At 42.3% G+C, this 21818-nt stretch overlaps 1 protein-coding gene across 2 annotated transcripts in view; it reads right to left on the reverse strand.

Moving 5' to 3' along the window:
* Nucleotides 1-551: 551 nt before the first annotated feature.
* The window catches only part of SRGAP1 (SLIT-ROBO Rho GTPase activating protein 1), a 145509-nt gene continuing 124242 nt past the window's right edge, over nt 552-21818 (reverse strand). For both annotated transcript variants that reach the window (XM_069853049.1, XM_069853056.1), the window contains exons 16-22: nt 18531-18636; nt 15635-15859; nt 14864-14943; nt 6494-6674; nt 5778-5912; nt 5312-5657; nt 552-3530 (exon numbers count right to left, since the gene is read on the reverse strand). In XM_069853049.1, the coding sequence (XP_069709150.1) occupies nt 3153-3530; nt 5312-5657; nt 5778-5912; nt 6494-6674; nt 14864-14943; nt 15635-15859; nt 18531-18636 (1451 nt within the window). In that variant the 3' untranslated portion in view covers nt 552-3152. The remainder of the gene's footprint in view (nt 3531-5311; nt 5658-5777; nt 5913-6493; nt 6675-14863; nt 14944-15634; nt 15860-18530; nt 18637-21818) is intronic.

Here is a 21818-nt window from a genome sequence, read left to right on the forward strand (position 1 = left end):
TAGGCCGGGCAGCACCGCAGGCCTGTCTGGGCAGCTGCAGCTCGAGTCCAGGAATTGTCCTCGGCAGCCTCCAAGCTGTGTCTCAGTGTCTCGTTCAGCCCCCAGCCTGCTCCCGGCAGCCCTCCCGGTGCATGAATCCAGCCGTGTGTGTGTGTGGGTGTGTGTGTTGCCACCACTACTTGGCCATAAGGTCACTGAAGCCAACTCCTCCACACCACCCAGCGCCATCACATCCCTTTTTCTGCTGTAACAAATGCCCCCAGGTTGACTTTTTTATTATTTTCCCTATGGAACTTTATTTTTTAAATGGGGAAAATAGAGCCCTCCCCCCGTCCTCCTCTGTTTTTTGGGGTGCTCCTAAAGTTGGGCAGGAGCCTCTCTGGGAACAAGCCAAGATGGTGATGGGACCTGATCCATGGTGGGATGGGGGTGCCTGGGGGAGACTGATTGTTTTCTTTTCCTATGGAAGGTAAAGGTGGATTGACAAGCCACCTCTGAAGGGGAGATGCGGTGACTTATTCCATGACTTACCCCGCAAAACTACACGCACAGACAGAACTATCTTCTTTATTATAAAGATACACTATGAGGAACAAACCTGAATGTATACTGAAGCTTGTAATGGTACATGCCAAAAATGTACAGTACTATACATAAAAGTGCATTGTCACAACAGATTAACAGTACATTTCTCTTCCAGAACCGTGAAATTTCCAGGTTTTCGTTTGTTCTTCAAGAGTGGAAGGAATGCAATGGGAATGCAGCCATACACGAACAGGGGAGGATGCAATGGAAATGCAACAGTACAAGAGCAAGGCTAAAGCTCCTCTAAAATTTAAAGGCACTTTCACATGTACATACTACAGATGTACATTGACACAATTAGGTAACAGTCAACAAGCAGGAAGCTACCAGTACTGCAATTTATCCAACTTGACAGTAAAGGACAATACTGATTGGATTAGGTGTGCAGGAGTTACCCTTTAGTACGCCTGTAGTTGTAGCAGTCTTTCCTGTTACATATCCACTTACTATACTTTTAAGTATCTATAATAACCATCAAACTACACATTTAACTGTGTGAATGCACTAAGTGGATGCATTCACTAAATGCACTGTTTCTAATATTTTCTTTTGCTAAACAATTTCTAATATAAGCATTATGGAGTCCAGTACAGTTATTTAAACATACAAAATTCTCTATGCAATTTAAAGACACAGGTAATCCATCTCAATAATGCCAGGTGGGTTAATTTAAAAATGCTAGACTAAAACTGCATGTAAATGAAAGCTGAAATTCCAGTTTGTTCCACTGATTCTAGTAAACTGGGGAACTACTTGACAATATCTCCGGTCCGGACCATGATGCTGCAGACCAGCGCTGGTCCCCAGCTGGGGCTGCCCTGGTGCATCAGGACTAGGCAGTAGAGTTGAGAGGGCCAGGGGTTCACTGACTGATGCTGCACAGCCCGCTGCGGTGGATTAAGACTTTGCCTCTAACTCAGAAGTGCATGAAGTCTGCAGCTGGATTGAGATGGGTTTGCAAGTCCCAGGAGCAGTTTGGCTCTCAGAGGCAGCTCATGGGGTACTTTTCACAGCTGGGGCTTTGCATTATCTACCTTCTGGGCGTAAACCAGAGCAGGAAACTCCTCCTGTCAATTCAGTAATCACACCTATCAAACTCTGTTACTACTCTTCTCCCAACCTCAATTCTTTATGTATAGCGAGTGGTACGCCTTCAAGCTTTCCAATGGTGAGATCTTTAATCATATGTGGAAAGGCAGCTCTTACTGAAAGCCAGTTGTACTCCTGTAGGTGGACCACAAATGGATTTTTGTTTTTCCTCCCCATCTTCTTCACTGAAACTGATTTTATGCGTTGGATGTCGGAAAATAAATTCACAGAAATAGTATTATGGCTTAACTGTCGCAATGTGCAAAACAGCTGTACATTTAGTTCACACCTAACAAAGTTTTACAACAGAGTGCTAAGCAAAGTTGACAGTCTTCACTCACACAGACGTAAGGTACTGATTTCTGTCGTTAAAAAAGAAGGGAAGCAGGGGGAAAGTGGGTATGGAAAACTTTAGTCAGCTTGAATCTAGGCAGTAGAAGCTCAGCTGTCTGTCCTGTGAGTGACCCCTGCATCCCTGGCAGGAGGTCGTCCCTCTTCAGAGAGTCCCTGTCTTGCTGCCGTCAGCATAACCGTCAGCTCAAAACTACAACTATTGCAGCTCGAGTCACGTCTTTAATTGGACGCAGCAATAAAGTCAATGGGACACTTTGCTGAATTACTGTGTAGTTGATCCTTTTAATCGTCTTGTCAGCCAGCCTAATGGACCAACAGGTTCACGTACTCCCCAGAGCCCAGCTTGCTCAACTATGATCTTTAAATTAATTTAGCTTCATGAAATATGTAGTATCAGGGAATGAAGGTCTAGCTTCATGGGAAAAGGTGTAGAGGACAGCAACAGGGGATTCTGGAGATAAGCTTTAGCTGTGACCTGGAATGCTGCTTTTTTATTGGTGAGAGCAATGTGATCTCCAGATCCATCCAGCTCTCTGCCAACAAGAAAGCTAAAACTTGGTGCCAATTGTGAGAGTTGTGAGGGTGTGGTGGCTTTTTTTTTGTGTCTTAAATAAGAAATGTGGCCCAAGATGACTTACACATTCCACACAGACACTTAATCCTCACATGCTAGATTTCAACTCTTACTAACCTGCTTGAGATTTGGTTTGGTGACCCAGAAATGAGAGGTCCCACCTCCCCTGACCCCCCCGCCCCTTAGTTTAGTGCAGGATCTGTTATTACATAGCTACAGTAAGACTGTGAAGTATGGTACAACGTGGCAAGCTGTTTGTGATCCGTGTTGGTTTTATTACAAATGGTGCAGCATCAAGTTTTCAAGTAAGTCTGTGTTTGTTTTTCAAAATGATGCACAATTGTCCAGTTTTTCTTTTAATCAAAACCATACAAAATACAAATGCCCATGTTAATGTAGCTACTTTCAGACAATACATTCAAAAACATTGAAAAACAAAGCCTATCCAGTTACAAACATGAACAAATGATGTTATGGTGCCCTGACTTCTATCGTTAATCCATCCCTCTCCCTAGCATGCCCAGCAGGGCACTGTGGGTGGCTGAGCTGTCTACATTGTGCAAGATTTGTCGGCTGGACCCTGGGAAGGAGGGGAAGGCCCTATGCTAGGATTTGTTTTTGGAAGAACAATAGGTTTTGGCCTAAGAGCAGGAGGTTTCAGCTGCACTCCCATTCTAGGGGCGACCATGGGCTTGAAAGTACTCATGGTGTCACTGGAAGAACTAGTGCTACGGCGGATATGAGGCTCGGAGCTCCTTAAAACAACACTGTGGAGAGGGCTGAGTGACTCCGTAGAGGTGGCAGGGGTGGGGGTGTTTTTCATTTGTTCCAAGGTGTCCAACACGACATCGGGGGCGTGTTTCGCTGAGCTCTGCCGCTCCAGCTCACGGAGCTCATTCAGCGCTGTGTTCATCGTCTCCTCGATGTCCTGGGTCAGAGCACAGAGAGAATGACACGTCATTCGAATTGCTACTGAACACAAAGCACTGGAGGAGCAAGGGGAGGGGGTGAAAAATGCACCAATTAATTTGCTAACCATCCTCTCTTTAATGAGTATTATAGTGCTAAAGCCGACTTCCACCAGATCTATTTGAAAGACATTACAATTGACAAGATGGCAGCTTTGGCTGGACATTACAAATATTTAACCTGTTCACATCAGAGTCAAAATTCAGCTAAAAATAATAACAAAAACATCAACTAAACTAAATCCTGCAAGCCATTTTATTAAGTGATTATCAGGACAATAGATATTTGCTTATCAGCACTTTCAACCAAGAAGATTTCTTGGGTACTGACAGCTGTAAAGATTTTAGTCCATTTGCTACCTCTTAGCTGACTGCTCCCTTCACCTTGTGCCCCAGGTGTTCAGCACGTCTATTCCCTCATGGGGATTGCAAACCAGATTTTGGAAGGAAATAAAGCTCGTGTGTCTATCAGCTCTTCCCTCCTCCTGTTTCTCTGAGTTAAATTTTAAACAGAAAAACCTGCAAGACATCCTTCAGTGAGCTTACCTAAGAAATTATTCTTTTCATTAGGATTTCTGGCACAAATGCTAAAAGAATGCACTGAGACAGTAGTTTACTGTTTTTCACTGGTACTGAGATACAACTGAGGTTAAATATCTAGTGTTCTCTGCCTGCTCACAGTAACTTTCACACAGTTTATTCAAAGTCTGGGTTCTCTCACTGCCAAATGGTCACTAGGCTATGGATCAAAAAAACCCAGCTTAAACCAAACAGCACTGTGTGTGGTTCCAGGAGAGTAAATAAACAACTTAGAGTAAAATAAAACAATAACAACATTTACGCTTTCTAGCTCTCCAATACATAGCTCAGCTTTCTGACCCAAGCATGACAGCCCCTTCTATCCCTTGCTGGAAGCAGAGTTTGAAATAAAGCATCACCTTTACGTTAAATTTTAAAACATGAGTGTCAGTGTTATTGTAAAATGCTTTTGCAATCATATTGTACCCTAAGGGCGTCCCTAGTAATCATGTCACGCTACCTAGACAGAACATGAGTTTTGAAGACAGCAGCTATCTACGTTTGCTCAAGAGCTGTTACCAAATCTGTACAACAGAACAATTTGATGATCGGGTTGCTCCCTATTCCATCTCACTCTTTCACTGCCAGGAATGAGACTGGTGAGTGCCCCCACAGCGACAAGATGGCCCATGATTTAGTTATGTCTTGTACATCATGTTCTTAGGTGCAACTACAACCATCAAATCAATCTACAGTATGAACTATATGAAAACTAGGTAAAATCCGCAAAACCCTGGAATGTAAATCTGTGCTTTAAATGGCAGTAGTCACTACTAGCCAGTCAGAGCACATTATGCTTCTGACAGGCATAATAAATAATTGAACACTAATTACACACAAGTTAGAATGGCCAGACTTCATCACAGCACACCAATTTATGTAGCTGTTGTAAACATAAACTATCCTACCGTTCTGGGTGGCAGAGGCAATTTCGTTAAGGTGTAAGAAGGAATAATTTCTTATTATTGCTACTGCAATGGCTGCTCCCCCTTGCGCTTCTCCTATCCAGGATCCTTTAATGCATCTTCTTTCACAGACAGTATAAAAAGCTAAGTGGGATATTCTCCAGCACTCCCACTGGTGTATGAGGTCCACACTATGCTATTCACTGAGACTTGCCCCTCAGAAAATCAGAGTGATATAAAATAAAAAAGACACAAACCTGAGCTATGGACTCTGGGTCCAGCGGTTTATGGTCATTGAAACCTGTGTACTGACCAGACGATGTAGATCTTCTAATTGGAGGACTATCAATCTTCTTTAGAGAATCATGCCTGCTGATGTTAGTGAGACTGCCATGTCCAGGTCTACGTCTTCTTTCAGGGCTGTCAGCATTGAGGCTCCGATTTTGAAGAAGGGCTCTGGGACTGCAGTGAGTTGCCAGGTTGGGAGAACCTAACTCCAAGGACGAGTTGGAAAGAGGGTGAGGTGGGTGTACTGGGCAGTGACCGTCACTGCTCCTGCCGGGGCGTCTTAGAGGAGGTGGAGGTTCTGATCTCTTTCTTTGCCTGCACCGACAAAGAAGCAGTTATAGGACAAGTGACCCACCGTAAGCACACGGAGAAGTAATTGCTGCGTTACCCAAGCTGTGAGCAGTACTACTGAAAACACGTTACGCTCAAGCTTACCTTCCTAAATACGAGTCAGAGTGACGGTCCGTGGGAGAGTTCATGTCCTTTGATGATGACTTGTCCTCAGTTATGGGTCCGCTGCTGGCCTCACTGTCTGCTTTTTGGCTCAGTGTATCAGAGAAAGTATCATCCCTGAACAGAACACACACAGCTAGATGAGAATTCAGTGAATTAGGTGTGACAGACAGCATCTTGGTGCTCCCAGATTTTAATCCTCTTAAGGAAAGCAGGCATGTTAAAATGCACTACAGCCCCTCATAGCTCCAAAAATTGCTTATAACCCTTCCGTTTACTGAGCTCTCTACACTTTGACTCTAACCTTTCTGTAAACAAGAAGTTTGTCTTCCTTGGCAAAGCACATGCTTAATACCGTGAAAGAAGAGTTCAGGGCTGCATTTCTCCGGCTCTTGCTGTTCTGAAGTAATATGTCAGCAAATGCTACAAGAGGCAGTCAAATTAAAATAGGTGCAGAATCATCCATCTCTTAATGTACTGGGGACATATCCATAAACAAAGTAACTTAGCATAGTAGAAGGTTTTGATTAAGAGCTGTTGATTCAAGCCAATGAAGACAGAGGCATCCTGCATACAAGACTAATGTTTAATCTACCTTGAGCTTTTAAACCTCGGTCGCATTTGGAAAACACTTTGTTAGTTGCTTCAGCATGTTTTTACAACCCACCAAGAACCCAGTCACACTAGACACTGCTTACATGTCTTGCACCACTATGTACTGGTGAGGGACAAGGCCATCAATTCCATTGTGTCGTCCTTCCCACCAGTCTTCAGATGCTCGGTGATAGAGCAGAAGGGAAGCTCCTTTCTTGAAAGAGAGTTCTCGTGCAGATCTTCCAACGTAGTCAAACTTCGCTATAGCTTCTATGGGCTCACACTCTGTATAGGGAGGGAAGAAGAACAGATTTCAGATTCTACACCAGCTTATCTGCCCATTTTGATTTTATAAAACCCACTGATTTCAGTTTCTCTGTGCTCATTCTTACTGAGCAGAGCTGATAGAAATCAGGTCAGCTAAGGCAGACTTCAGGCTGTAGTTACAATATGTCCCTTAAAAAGAAACATAATCAGTCTGCACCCCAAGTGTGAAACATCTGGGCTGCTTCACAAGCTGCAGAAAACCTAACAGCACATTCAAATGTTACAATAGCTGCTGCTGGCAGAGAGGCCTCTGCCTGTGGCCACAAGGGCTACTTCAAGGCTGTGGAGGGGGATGGAGGCAATGAAGACCTCCAAAAATATGATGAACAAACCCAGATGAATAATCAGAGGTCTGAAGAAGCAGTGTGATAAAGGAAAATTAAACGAGTGCCTTTAATATTTTCAGTGGTAAGGAAGGGAGACAGGATTCCCCTGTGCATGCGTAGGGACGCTCTGCCTAACCGGGCTATGACACTTCTGTCTTTTACGTGACAGTTGTGCAGGCCTAGAGAAACCCCAGTGTCTTACGCAACATCAAAACCGAGAGCTTTAATCTGCTTCCTTAGCACCCTTTTTGAGTGAAGCAGATGGCTCCAGATTGCCTAAGGACGACACCCCCGCAGAGGAAATCCCTGTGTGGCCTGAAGTTGACTAAGGCAGCTCTGCCTGCTCCAACACAGAATCACAGAATGGTTTGGGTTGGAAGGGACCTTAAAAATCATCCAGTTCCAACACCTCTGCCATGGGCAGGGACACCTCCCACTAAATCAGGTTGCTTAAAGCCTCATCCAGCCTGGCTTTGAACACTTTCAGGGATGGGGCACCCACAGCTTCTCTGGGCAACCAGTGCCTCACCACCCTTATAGTGAAGAATTTCTTCCTTTTTTTCTAACCTAAATCTACCCTCCTTCAGTTTAAAGTCACTCCTCCTTGTCCTGTCACTCCATGCCCTTGTAAAATGTCTCTCGCCAGCTTTTCTGTAGGCTCCCTTTAGATGCTGGAAGGCTGATGTAAAGTCTTCCTGGTGCCTTCACTTCTCCAGGCTGAACAACCCCAACTTTCTCAGCCTGACCTCCTGGCAGAGGTGCTCCAGCCCTCTGATCATCTTCATGGCCTCCTGTGGACCTGCTCTAACAGATCCATATCCTTCTCACGCTGGGTGCCCCACAGCTGAACACAGTACTCCACATGATGTCTGCAGGGGAAGCTGGTATTTTCTGAAGTCAAACATTTGCTACAGCAACATTCCACCAGCGTGCCTTCCACTGGTAACGGACTCCATCCCGTAACCTGCGCTTGGGTTGGAAACCCACCAATGTCAGGGAAGGGGCCCTGCTGAATTTCTGCCTCCAGGTTTCTTCGGAGCTGTGCCTGGACATCAGTGAAACAGCTGTGATTTTAACAACCTCCGCTTTCTTCTGCACAAAAGCAAAAGCACCTGAGCTCAAACAGATTAAAATTTATCGTCACAGTCCCAAAACATAAAGAAAAAACCCGAAAAATACAGGTTTCAAAATCACATGCTTTGTTGACTCCAATAACTTGGAGTCCCTGAAATGACAAATTTCCTTACATAATTAAAGCAACATTTAGATGGAAATTAACATCTGGGCTAATGACTAGCATAGCAACTTTCTGTCTGGTGCAAATTAAAATTGCTGAGGTTGTAATTCCCCAAAGAACTAGACTGGTAATAAAAGCCACTGTCCCCCTACGACAACATTTTGCGCAGGAATATCATCTTAAAACTAACTTCATCCTGCAGCATGAAAACATAATGATAGCACCTTTATTAAGGTTACAGTTTGCAGCTGTTTTTTTTTTTTTCAATAACTTGCCCAGCCTGCAGCCGGCTGCCTTGTGGTTTGCTGCTTCCGCAGCCATGCCAAAAGCTCCCATCAGTGACGAAACTGAGGGGTGTTCAGGACTGACACACTCAGAAACTTCCCAGAGATGGCACACAGAGGCATGGGGAACTCACAAGTATAAACACAAAAGTAGTGTACGCTGGCAGAAATGACTTTCATTATATAAACACAAATAAGAATCTAGGGATTGCAGTATTAATTCCAGAAAATGCATCACTACTGGATGGGTCTCTGGCAGGCATTCCCTGGTGGGTGGGTGGGGCAACAGGTTTCTTGGTTTTATGTTTTTAAGCCAAGAAAATATAAAGTTGACATAGGAAGAAACATTCTTGAAAACTGGGAAAGCCTTAGTGCTGGTTTGTATAACCGTGATACATTCTAATATACAATCTTGTTTTTGTTTCTAGATACTCCACCTACAGTATATCTCCAATAGAAAGTACAGATGTGACAATAGGCATGAAAAGACACTACTGCCAAATGAAAAGAAATAAAATTAAACATAACTGTTTATCTTGCGTCATGTTTAAGAAGGCAATATTAAATCAAATGGCAGTAACATAACACTGACAAAAGAACCCTGCTTTTACACATACCACAGAATCACCAGGCTGGCAAAGACCCACCAGATCATCGAGTCCAACCATTCCTATCAAACACTAAACCATGCCCCTCAGCGCCTCGTCCACCCATCCCTTAAACACCTCCAGGGAAGGTGACTTAATCACCTCCCTGGGCAGCCTGTTCCAGTGCCCAATGGCCCTTTTCATGAAAAATATTTTCCTAATGCTCAGCCTAAACCTCCCCTGGTGGACCTTGAGGCCATTCCCTCTCCATGTTGCTTGTGTAATTCATCATAAGAACGTGTTACTGGGATTCGGTAGGATAGAAAAGAAGCGTTTGTTTGTATGAGGACACTGTCCTCAGATTGCAGGTAAGTTATGGGTTGTGGAAGAGCAGGTTAAAAATTCAGAAGCAAAAGCTCCCAGGTTTCAGTGAGCCAGTCGTTCACTAACAGATGATACTTTAAAATGCAAAAACACCCCCACCAAACAAACAAACCTTCATAGTAAGTAAGGAAATCCCACATTTTCTGTACATATTTTCCTTTGATGTTCTCTGAAGTTAACAGACAATGGTCTTGAGTACCAGACTGACTGATAAATCCCTATACTGATTAGCTATGGGATTTCCCATTTCTCTGCTAATTTCAATGGGCCATACAGTATCCCACATTTGAGTATACAGGCCTTTTATTTACAAATGAATGGACTAAACTAGAAATAGTTCTATCTCCCTCAGTGGATTTAAACTAATCTAAATATGGTGCGTGGTGGGAATCTGTTTCTTGTATCCTTCCATCACTCACAAGACTCAAATGCATTTGCAAGGGTCTGAAGGAGCTGTCCCACTGGAACCAGCTGTGTGAATTGGTAACGTGCCCATAATGGATGTGACTTTTGAGATATGTTCATTAGATTGCCTAGGAAACAAATCCCACCTCCTCAGGGAGGAGCACCCAGCAGACCTCGTACAGTTTTCCTAATAAAATCAAAACCGAGTTCAGACAGGTTTTACTGTTTTGAAAGGGGCATTTTCTTTGATTGAATGTTGATTTTACATGGAGAGAACTTTCCTACAGCAAACAATACTGAGACTGTACTTAAATAGTAATTCACCTTGTTACAGGTCAGGCCTTAAAACCAAAGTACCATGACAGTTACTCCTAGAAATAAATGCATTTTGAAAAGCTAAGCCATTTAATATCAAGGTTACTGAATGACAAAGAAGCATTTCCAGAAAAGCAAAGGCGATGAAAGCTAAATTTGGGATCTGTAACTCAAATTCTGTGTGGTACTGCATGTCTAACAGTAAAATTGACAGCTTGGAGGGAAATGTAATTGCACTGCTCTGTCCATACCTGGGGGCATTCACCTACTTTCACAAGGAGTATTTGATGACATATATGATCTCACTAGCTATCATCTCTAGTGACTCAGGCAATGATATGGAAGTGAAAATTTAGGACAAAGTGAAGAATTGTGGGAAAAGCTTTAGGGACTCTGTTAATCATCCAGCTCTCTTCTCACTTTATTACTTATGACCCCCAAAGTTTGTTACGATTACTGCCATCGTTCAATGACACATTATGTTGCCGTGTGCTTAAAAATCAATGTTTGATGCCAAGTAGAGCTGTCCAGATTCAATAGCTTGGGAGAGCAGAAAGGACAGAGGAAACAAGTGCTAATTTTAGTTTTGGGATTGGAGTGCCAGATGTAGTACTGACCTCCCTACAGAGGGGATGGCACTGGCCCTCTGCGTCTCAGAGCACATGGAGCTAAGGAAAAGAGAGACCATCTCCTGCACTTTTTCTAGGGGGTTGTTGTTGCTCTGCTCTTCAGTTCTCCCAGATGTACCCTGGCTGTTGGGAACAGAGTATGTTCTTGAACTCCCTGGGAAGATGCTCTCCCCTGGTGTGTTTATCTGCACCTCGTCAGAGAACAGCAGCTTTGCAATTTCAAAGTCCTTTCCTCAGGAGAGCAGTTCTCAGACTGTTCTCAACAGACTGGGAAACAGCAAAAGCAAAGAAATGTTGCAAGGTGTTAACAGAACAGAATTTGGCAAACTGTTGATCACAGCATGCACTACAGAAAAGCAGGAAAATTACTGTGTTGGGGATACAATAATAACTTACAGGCATACCTGTCTTCATAATTTTTGTTTCTAGTAGAACTATCACCTCAATTTTTGCCCTATGTTTATGAGGTACCTATGAACAGCATATAAATTGTATGTATATTTTCCCAGGAGAAACTCATCTGTTCAACTTCCTCAGGAAATTCTCTCTTACTTCCTTTGAAAACAAACCCAGTCACCCTTTCCCTTATGCCTCCAACAAGGATAAAAAGTCCTCAGCAAATTAAAGGTGTAAAGGAAATACGCTAAAAGCTGCTTGAGCAAAACATGAACCATATCCTTTGGATCTTTACTACAGAGACACTTTCAGGTAAAGGTTTTCCTGCAGCAAAATTACAAGTACATATTTTTGTGCTTCGGCTTGAGTACAAACGTTCCTAACTTCACAAATTAAATTCCACTTCTAGATTTAGGAGAAAGAAAAAACTTACGTGTTTTCCCTAACACACATTTAAAAAGACTGCACATTTTAAAAAGACTGAAAACATTACAGTACAATGCATCTCCTTCTCCTTTCCTCTTCCCTTTCCAGTGATCAACAGAAATACATGAACATTAGTAACCTTGGGAAAAGAAGGTAATTTATATGCTTGGAATAAATAACTTATAAAATATTTATATGCTCAATTATAATTTCCAGCCTTCTTATGTCCAAGTTTCCAGATTTTACTCTGCAGACATAATTTGTTTGCTAATTTTTAATAAGTCTCATTGTTTTCTGAACTGTAATTAAACATTCCTAGTGCTACTGAGCCAACCACTACAGATGGGTTTATTCTAGTAGGCACAGAGAGATTCACTTGTAGTTTAACTTTATACAGCAGCAAGTAATTCTTGCAACAATAATAAGTGAAGTAGAAAAACAAATCCTTTAGCTTTTTATCACAGCCTCTGGATTACTTTTCAATAACTCTGTAATTCCTATGGAATTAGCTTCTCGGTCTCGTGTATGTATACAACATTTTAGCATAACACAAACCAGATTCTCAACATTCAAAAAAATTTTATGTTTATAGCATCTGCTTCTTCCATCTCCTAATACAGGGAGATACATAAGTATCACGTGTCCGATCAATACAGCAACCATGCTCTGCCTGTTTCTCTCTCCACACACAGCTGTCGGTGATGCATGTAGGTTATAATCAATGAATCAATCACATTAAACCTCCAAAGTACTCCAGACTCTTCAGTGGAAACTTTTTTTTTGTCCACCACAGGTCAATCAGCGACTCTCGTGAGGTTCAATATGCAAACTGAAAAATTCTCATCTACTCTCATATTTAGTACCAAGAATATTTTATCAAAGGAATTGTCCAAAGGACAAACACGTGAATATATAGGCAAGGAGATGCTGAATGCATTTAATTTAAGGCCTGCAACTTATATTGGAAAAATATGCTATTACAATGGAAAGCTGTATCCATGGAGAAAAATGGGTTAGAGCTCGCAGGCTGGGAACCAAAGGCTAACACTGTTCTTTATGCAATCCAGCTTTGCTAATCTTTATCTTTGCAGCAGTATTTCCCTAGATTACAAATATTTTTGTGCTAACAAATACACAAAATGCTTTCTTTCAGCACTGAATTAATCAAAAAGCTGTAGCAGGGCAACTAGAATTAAATTGCTGGCTGATCTGGTGAACAAAAAGCCATGTCTTGAGCAGTTAAATCTTTTAAAAGAACTCCGTCCTCTTGATACCTCTACTCTTCAGCATTTGCCTCCACCAATGACACAGCAGTAACACAGGCAGCACCACAACAGGAATGTAAAACTGCTATTGTAACAACAGAGTAGTGGGGCAGAGTCTGGGATTACTGAGGCACAGGCGACGCACTAGTCAATGCCATAGTCCTGCTCCTCTGGATCCTGCATCAGCATGGTTTTAAGTAACCACTTTTGACTGCTGCTGGAAAGTTGCACTTCTTTTCCATGTCCACTCAGGCCTTTATCTCTCAGTTTGGTCACAGGATCTCAAAGTCGCCCCAAATACATCGAACTGGTGTGTCACCTGCATTTCACTACTTCACTTGTGCTCTAAATGAGAGACAGACAGACTTCTTCAGCTTGCACTCTTGCTTTGTACCCCCAGTGGAAGAAGGAGCTCTTATAAAGTATAGCTATACTGTCTCGGAAAAATAAGTACAATAATGAGTTTGTTTACACCATTTAGCAGAGCCATGTTGTAGAAAGATGGTGGCTTTAGCTCTACAGAGCTGGTCAAGAGGAACTCATGTACAGGCCGTCTTGTAAAACTGTCAGTATTCCCTGCTGTAGGTGCAGGGCTAAGTATACACCCTAGGCAGAAGATTAACATTGACTTCTCTCCTATGCTCAGTTCTCTATCCATCCTCTCCAAACAGTTGCACTGACAGACTCTGCCTGCCCCTCCTCACTGCAGCAAAGGGGGAGAGACAGGCAATCTGTCACTGACTGCTTGTCTACGTGACAAAGCAGACGGGTACAGCTAGAGTGGAACTGTTGTTTACGTTATTCTGTGTGCAACTGGACCAGTAGCCAGGTTTCCTATACATACACCTTCCTGTTCCTCTTTCCTATGGCAATTGTCCCAGATCCTAACCAGCATCCTTTATGACATCCTTTAAAAAAAAAATATTCATTTTCTGCTGTAGGTCTTTTCCTCCCCTTTCCGGGCTCTCTGTCTCTTCCTCTTCCTCCTTCCACAAATCCTCTGAGACGGACAATGAGCAGTTTTTGTTTCTGCTGGTGCTAAGTGCACGTGTGTTGGTTGCTCTGTCTGGGTTGCCTGCTGGCCAGATAAGCAGTGAGCTCACACTGCGGCTTTTCTCTACAGGAAGCATTATTCTGAATCCTTCACCTCTAACTGGCTACTAATTATCAGGAAAATGGCAGTTACTTAACAATTTTGACCCCTCTTTCCATCTGTTACATTTGCTTGAAACTGGGCAGAAGTTACTGAGAGGGACATCTGAAGGATGGTCCAACTGAAATACCACCCAGTCAAATATACCCCTAGGAAAACCTGGCTAAAAATAACTGACGTAACAGAGATACATCAAACTTTTCATGGGTATCTATCGTATCCAGAACTGTCAGAGTATATGTGATTAATATTTATAGCAAATGACTATTGTTCAGAAGTTTCGCTGTGGGGGCTACACCTGTTTTTCAGTAGTTACAAATCCTTTAAATGGAACAGCTTTTGAATTCATGTCAAAATAGAGCCCCTTGAATGGCAAATATCCCTTAGCTGAAATATTTTAAGATACACTTTCAGTAAGTTTAGCTTTTGAAGACAAAAGATAAAGAGTCACTAGAAACGTAACATTATACCAGCAAACAATAAGTGCTGACTGAAAGAGTTTCTCTCTTGCCCTTCCTGTGACTGGACAAATCAGGAGAGAACAAGGAAACAGCTGGTCAAACACAGATGAATCGAAGTGAAAAAGGACACAAACAGAGATTAAGGATGCCAGCTTTGCTACAGAACACCAGGACTGAAATCCTTTTCTTTCAAATTAGACAATTAAGAAAGGACGACGGTCTCGCGCATGAAAGACCTATCTTATTCCTATCAGAGGCACAGTGATGTAGCAGACATACCATCCTCACTGGTATGGGGCTCTGTACTAGCATCCTGGTCCACTTCCTCCAATGTACCATGTTCGCTGTATGGGCTGTCACTGAAAGGAAACAAAAGGTCAAGCAGAGAGAGAAACCACAGCATGAGAAGGTTGCTTTAGAGGGCATTAAACTCCAGTCCCTTTCTTTTCTAGTCCACTGAGGGTAACTGATGTCTTTGACACATATAAAGAACACTCCACCCTCATGTGATTATTTCAAATTATTCTTATGATGTTATAAAGTTATGCGCAACATGATTCTCATAACATACTACGAATACACAATTATTGGAAATCTACACAACTCTCCTTCAAACATCTTCAGTTATTAAGAAGTTCCCAGAGCCTTTGCATCTTTTCATTTATAAAAAGTGCATGTGTGTGTGTTGCTAAGATAGGAAAGAAGCAGGGGGAAGGCATCATAAGCTGAAATTTGTTAAAGTGGTTCACAGCCAGAGAGCCAGTTTGCGTACCTGGCTGCATGCTCTGAACAGTGTACCAGGAATTCTGTCCATGTCAGGCTGAACGTAAGGGTAGCTTTCTCCACAAAATGTTGTAAGGAAACTTTATCATAATTGCCTTTGTTTCATGCTTTTTTTTACAGCTAATGCTTTCCTATGTGAACATAAATGCTCTCATTTATCTTCGTACTCATTATTGTATGTGAAAGTAATTTTGTATCACAGGAGTTATCCAGACAACCAGCTTAATGATTTTGTTAAGAAGACAGAAGGGCAATATTCTGACTTACCAGTAGTCATCTCCAGCCATGCATTTCTCATACACTGGGCCATCAAGTTCTTTAACATCTGGAAAAATAGCCTCATGATGGATGATGATTGTTTTGATTATCTCATTCACGTGTGCCTGACAAGACACCTGGTCTTGTATGTCTGGAACAGGCATCAGTGTTGGTCCAAAACAAATAGCCAGGTTGTATGGATCCATCATGTTTTCATCACTGTACTGTGAAAGGCTGTTATAACAGAAAAACCAAGAAGAATTGACTTCTCCACTGCAACTAACCTTATTCTGAAAGCTGAAGAAACTTTATTTTCCATCATAACTTAGAGAATTCCTGTTCTCCTTGACTTTTATTTCCACACATAGCAACAAACAAAAAAAGAGATTCCTTCAATAGGCTACACACATTCTAAAGTGAGTTTACGGCATATATATATATGTATGTACATGTACATGTTTCTACACTGTTGTGTTTACTGTACACTGACTTAATGGGCTAATGTAAAATGCATCAACTGCTGCTGCTTCTCTCTCATCGGTGCTTATCCTTGGAGGCCCAAGTTAACTGGATTCACAGTGGATCATGCTTATCATTTCTCATCAGACCCTGATGCACCTCTTTCATCAACCAGATATGTAACAGGCAGATAGAATTGTTTTCTGGAGGTGGCTAAGTTCCTGGATCTTGCAAAGGCTCTTGTGACTTCTGCTTTCTGGTTTTACCATACAATCTAAAATCCTTGAGCACCCTGCCTTCTGCCACAAACCCCCACAGGGGTTTGATTTTGGAAGCAACCAAACAAAACACCTTGATTGTTCTTATTAACCCATTTTTGCAGGTCTCCTTTCCTCCAAAAAATTCAACATTACTAGTTTTCGAATTTGGTTTTAAATGAAAAGTTACACTTTATTCCATTGTTTAAAAGCATCGGCATTTCTAGCGGAAATGCTGGCTTTTGAGGGGTCCTGTGCAGGGCCAGTCAAATAGAACCTGGAGCACTGGGATACACTTCACCTCAGCGTTGTTCCACATTCTGAAGCAGCATATGAATTAGTCTGTCAGGTTGTGTTTAAATATCACATCATATTCCCTTTAGAAAAGGAATTTTGAAGTGTACAAACAAGTGCAAACTGAAGAAGCAAAACTTACAGAATCATAGAATAACCAGGTTGGAAGAGACCCACTGGATCATCGAGTCCAACCATTCCTATCAAACACTAAACCATGCCCCTTAGCACCTCATCCACCTGTGCCTTAAACACCTCCAGGGAAGGGGACTCAACCACCTCCCTGGGCAGCCTGTTCCAGTGCCCAATGACCCTTTCTGTGAAGAATTTTTTCCTAATGTCCAGCCTAAATCTCCCCTGGCGGAGCTTCAGGCCATTTCCTCTTGTCCTGTCCCCCCTCACCTGGGAGAAGAGGCCAGCACTATAAATTACTCCCTTCATAATGAGCTTGTAAAATCAATCATTTTCTTTCTTATGCCATGATTTGTTACCAATGTATTGTTACAGTTTGGAGCAGACTGTTAGGTATCGACTCTCAAGGAAAAGCACTGGGAAAAGCATTTCTTGGACAAGAAGTTGGGTATGATTCAGAAGTGTGTCTTCTAGCAATGAAGGCTAGTTAGCTATGTGTCTGTATTAGGAAGAACAAAGCCAACCGATCAGGGGAATTCATTATTCTCCTTCCACTTGGTGCTCATGAAGTCAAGATGAAACCTTGAGCAATCTGATCTAACTTTAGAAGCTTTGAGCAGGATGCTAGACCAGATAAGGTCAAGCCATGAGGTCTGATGACATCATGGGGCCAAGCAGGCCTAACTGCATATGCAAAAAGCAGAACTGGGTTCTCAGAAATCAAACTAAGGCAATGTTTCTCCTGTGGATGCAGAGGAGCAGTTCAGAGATGTATGAGATTTAGCCTGCTTTCTGAACTGCATTCCTGGGGAGAGAACAGATGCGGCTAACATGACCATGTAACAAGTACAACCTTTTATAACTCTGGCCAATCCATATGTCTAAGTAGAAGAGAAGCTGTGATATAAGCCTATGACATATTTACACAGTGAAACTAGGGGGATGAATTAATGCTTTCAATGAATGGTTATTTCAACAAACTTTAGATCTCTGCCTTGCTTTTAAATATTGCTTGAAAGTGGTTCAGAAATTTCTAGAAGAAAGGAAACAGGAACAGCTGAGAACACAGGCATGCACGCATAACCCGGCTGCAAAGACCCTGTTTCTATACGAACAGACAGACGGATGAAATGGAGAAGGTCACGAAGACTGAATCAGCAGAGGACAAACTCAGGAAAAAAAGAGGAAAAGGGCACTATGAAAACAAATATAACAGGAAGCAGACAATATGGCAGAAGAAAAAGAAAAGCCAGAATCAGCGTGAAGTGCACAAGAAGCAAAATTTGCACTGAAAATACTGGGGTCAGCAAAATCAGCAATGGCTGTGAAGGAATGTGAAGGCACTACAATGTAGCTTATAGTGCCTGTGCTGCTTCTACATACTGTTTATTTTTCCTATCACGAGATCAAAACCAGCTTGAGATATGGAAAAAAATCTTCTACTTTTAAATGAGAAATTATTTTTAATGTAATTACAGTTTTTATTTGTTATTTTTCTTACCAGCTTATTTTGCAACCAGTTTTAAGGCTGTAGCCTGCACTCTCTAATAGACAACACTTTAATCTGCCTTATTACAACCTCGCTCAGTTCTGGACAAGTGGAAATTTACTTTGAATGAAAACTGGTGTTTTCCTTCTATTTTCACTGCCAATAAACTCATCTTTTGCGCTAAATGGAGCTAAAGTGTAAATTATACCTAGAATATGAGTAAACACAAAGAACTCCAATACCAGCAGGGGAAGGGGAATCATAAAGCACTTACTGGTTGAGGAAGGTGAAGAGGTATCTCATCACTATAAGAACCGACCTGGGCAAAGTAAGGAGGAGTTTGCGGATGTGAAGAGCCCTCTCATAGAGATTGTCTATTCCTGCAAACAAATGGAAGTATTTTAAATTCCCATTCATATGATGGTCTAGAGTAGCACTCAGGCAGTACAATCCACTTTGACTCTTCACCACCACATGTCCCCAACTCGTAACTTCTCATTTTGGCCCATTATAAACCCAAGATCTAACAGTCTTTCTCCCTCTCATTAAACCCACACAGTTTAAAAGTAACACCCTTAAACATAAGAAGTCATGAATCTGCCAAAGTCAAACTCTGTGCCACCTGCTGAGCTAGACTGCTCACAAAACCACAATATCAGTACATAAATCCAAGGAACCAAGGAGAGAGATTTGCCATCAGTTTCAAATTCAGATTCATTCTCTTTATTTGAACGTTCATTTCAGATATTATGTTCCAATCATCAAGCTCCTCTAATGAGTTTTCTCATCAAATGTCCAGCTATAACACTGATAATGGCAAAAGAGGTTTTATGTTTTATAATGTGTAAGCAACAAACACAAAGATCACATGTATTTTCCCAAACGATTTTATAGCACCAAAAGTCTTTTGAAGAGGAAGAAACAAGGTTAGCTTAATAAAAGCATCAGTTCCTAATGTCTTATAACAAGGATGCATTATCTTCTATGTTGGTCAGAAAGATTATGTGGCTCCAAGTGGGGTAGTGATGGGATAAAAGGATAAATTGTTTTTCAAAACAAGTAATAGCTTGATTTTTTACTCAATGTGTTTTCTGTGTAAAAGACACTATCAGAAACAACCTAAAATTTTAGTAATGTTTTTTACGTCAACCAAGAAAGGATGCTGCAGTTAAAAACATCTAGGGGAAATCTTAGCAGACTACATCAGAAATACTGTCCACTGGCATTGAAATGGATAGACAAAAATTTGGAAGTGAGAAACAGGAGCTGATTCCAATAGCTGAAAAGCCATTTGTACCACAAAATGTGATATTTAGCAGCACACATTTAAAGTAATTACTTACATAAAAAGACACTAACTGTAAACAGAGTTCCTGGTGTTCATTTGTGCTCTTTGGTATGGCTATTTCTACCAATCAGCATTTATTTGTAGATACAAAATATATCAACATACATGTCTATGATCAACAACTGGTGCCTAATGGTTAGTATTCTGGCACCAAGAACCAAGCACAAGCAGAGCTGTTGGCCATGAGACTTCTGTTTACTTCATTAAGAAATGCCAAGCTAGTAAACTAAGGGGGACAACCTGTTCTCACACCTGCATTTTGGGAAGATCCCACTGGCTCAGCACCACTAGTGTGTTGAGGAACAAAAGATTTTGTGATGGGGTGAAGATTGGATCCTTGGGAGTTTGGGAGTTTCTGCAGAAGCAGAACAGCCCATCACTGCTTGCATGAAAAAGACCATTTGGATTGTGGTATTCACTACGGCAGCAAAAAAGTGAAACTCCTGCAGGAAGTAAAATCCTACTCCCTAGGAGAGCAACTGAAGGCTAGAATGGTGTCTGTGGTGAGATGGCACCGACTGCTGCAGAGCTGGTAGAAAAGAGACTGCTGACAAGTTGTATAATTTATAACCTAATGAGTCACACTGAACCCAAACTCTAGCTGAAAATCAGTTCAAGACTTTACACTTTCTCTAGGGGAATAGGGGACTTGAGACTTATTTTTATGTTTCTGTTAAACCTGGACTGCATGAATCAAGAAGAAATACTCCTAGTCACTGGTTAACAACCATAGCAGGGATGTGCTAAGTCCGAGAGCCTTATGCACAGTGAAAATCTGCAGAGCAAACACAACTCCCCTCTCCCTTTCCAGGGCAAACAACATCTTGGAGATGCCAGTGCTACATACCCTCACTGCTACACTGTAGTGCCACACTGCTTGTTTGCACAGAACACAACATCATTTTTAGTGCAAGACCTTTCTCCATCTAAACTAAGCAATTCTCCAAAACTAACTGGAAGGAGCCTGACTGTATCCTCAGTTCCTCATCTTCCAACAAAAGCAGCTGCCATTACAGCTAGTGATGCCTTGTGTCTCCAGCTCAGCTGACCTTCCCCCTGACAAGCCCGTGTCTGAGTCTGTACAGAGTTGTATGTCTGAGTGGTTTTGAGCCTCTGTGTGTGTGCACAGGTGGATTTTCTACAGTGTGGGGCTGAGGGAGGAAGATCTAAAGGTGCTTTGGTTACATCTTTCAACACTCCCACCTCTGCAGCACTGGTGTGTGGTGCTGTGGCACAGCTCTCTCCTGTCTTTCCACCTGTGTGCTGGATGTGGGAAGCTGAAGGAAAGTTGTGACACAGCACCAGGACTTTGCCTTCTCTGTTTAAGCCTTTCCTGGCTAATGCTTTGTGCTGCAGATCTGTCTTTCCCAGCCAGTTCTGGAAACTGTCCCTGGACCAGGTTCAGTTATTGCTGAACTCAAATTACTGCAGGGAAATGCACTGGCTGGGCTCCCAGGTGGGTCCAGCGGTTCCTCCCAGCAGTGTGCTGCCTATCTGGATGGGATAGCTCCACCTAAACTATCAAGCTAAACCAGGATGGGGCACAGTAGCTATCACACACTCCAAAGTGCCTGTGGTCTGTGCCAACTACAACTCTTCCAAGCAGTTCCTAGACGTGCTCCACTGGATGCGTGAGCCAGGAACTGGTTCCAGTAGGCAGCACGGACATGGCAGAGTAGGTACAGAGAGTCTGGCTATATGGCCACGTGTTAAACTATTCCAGCTGCCCTACTACGAGTGTGATCAGTACTAAATACTAGCAGGTCAGCTCCATACTGCAGCAGTTATAAGCTACACATGCTGGAATGAGGTGCGTGTATTTCCAATACCTTCCTGGTAACCCAGTCCCAGTTTCCATGAAAGCCCCTTTATTGAAAACTCAAACTACTGCCAAGCAGTAGATTCGTGTGCTTTCCACGTTATTTCAGAAGGCTTGTTTTTCTTTCTCAGTACTGATTTGGTTTAAAGGAGATAGGTCATAATGTTATGCATTTGTATGCTGCTTTTAATTGAGGAGCCAAATTTCATAGCTGCTGGCATGTATGCAGTGCGTGTTTGGGGATGCAAGAGAACGATCTTTCTGCATCCAGGCAGGAAGAATTTGCAGCCCTGCTTCTTCCCAGGGAAGAGAAAGCATTGCTTCATCTCCAGCAGCTTTGCTGAAGAGAGCCTTAGGGCAGAATAGCCATGCAGGATACAAGCTGGTTGCTGCAA

This window comes from Phaenicophaeus curvirostris, chromosome 1, assembly GCF_032191515.1.
Source record: "Phaenicophaeus curvirostris isolate KB17595 chromosome 1, BPBGC_Pcur_1.0, whole genome shotgun sequence".
NCBI lineage: Eukaryota > Metazoa > Chordata > Aves > Cuculiformes > Cuculidae > Phaenicophaeus > Phaenicophaeus curvirostris.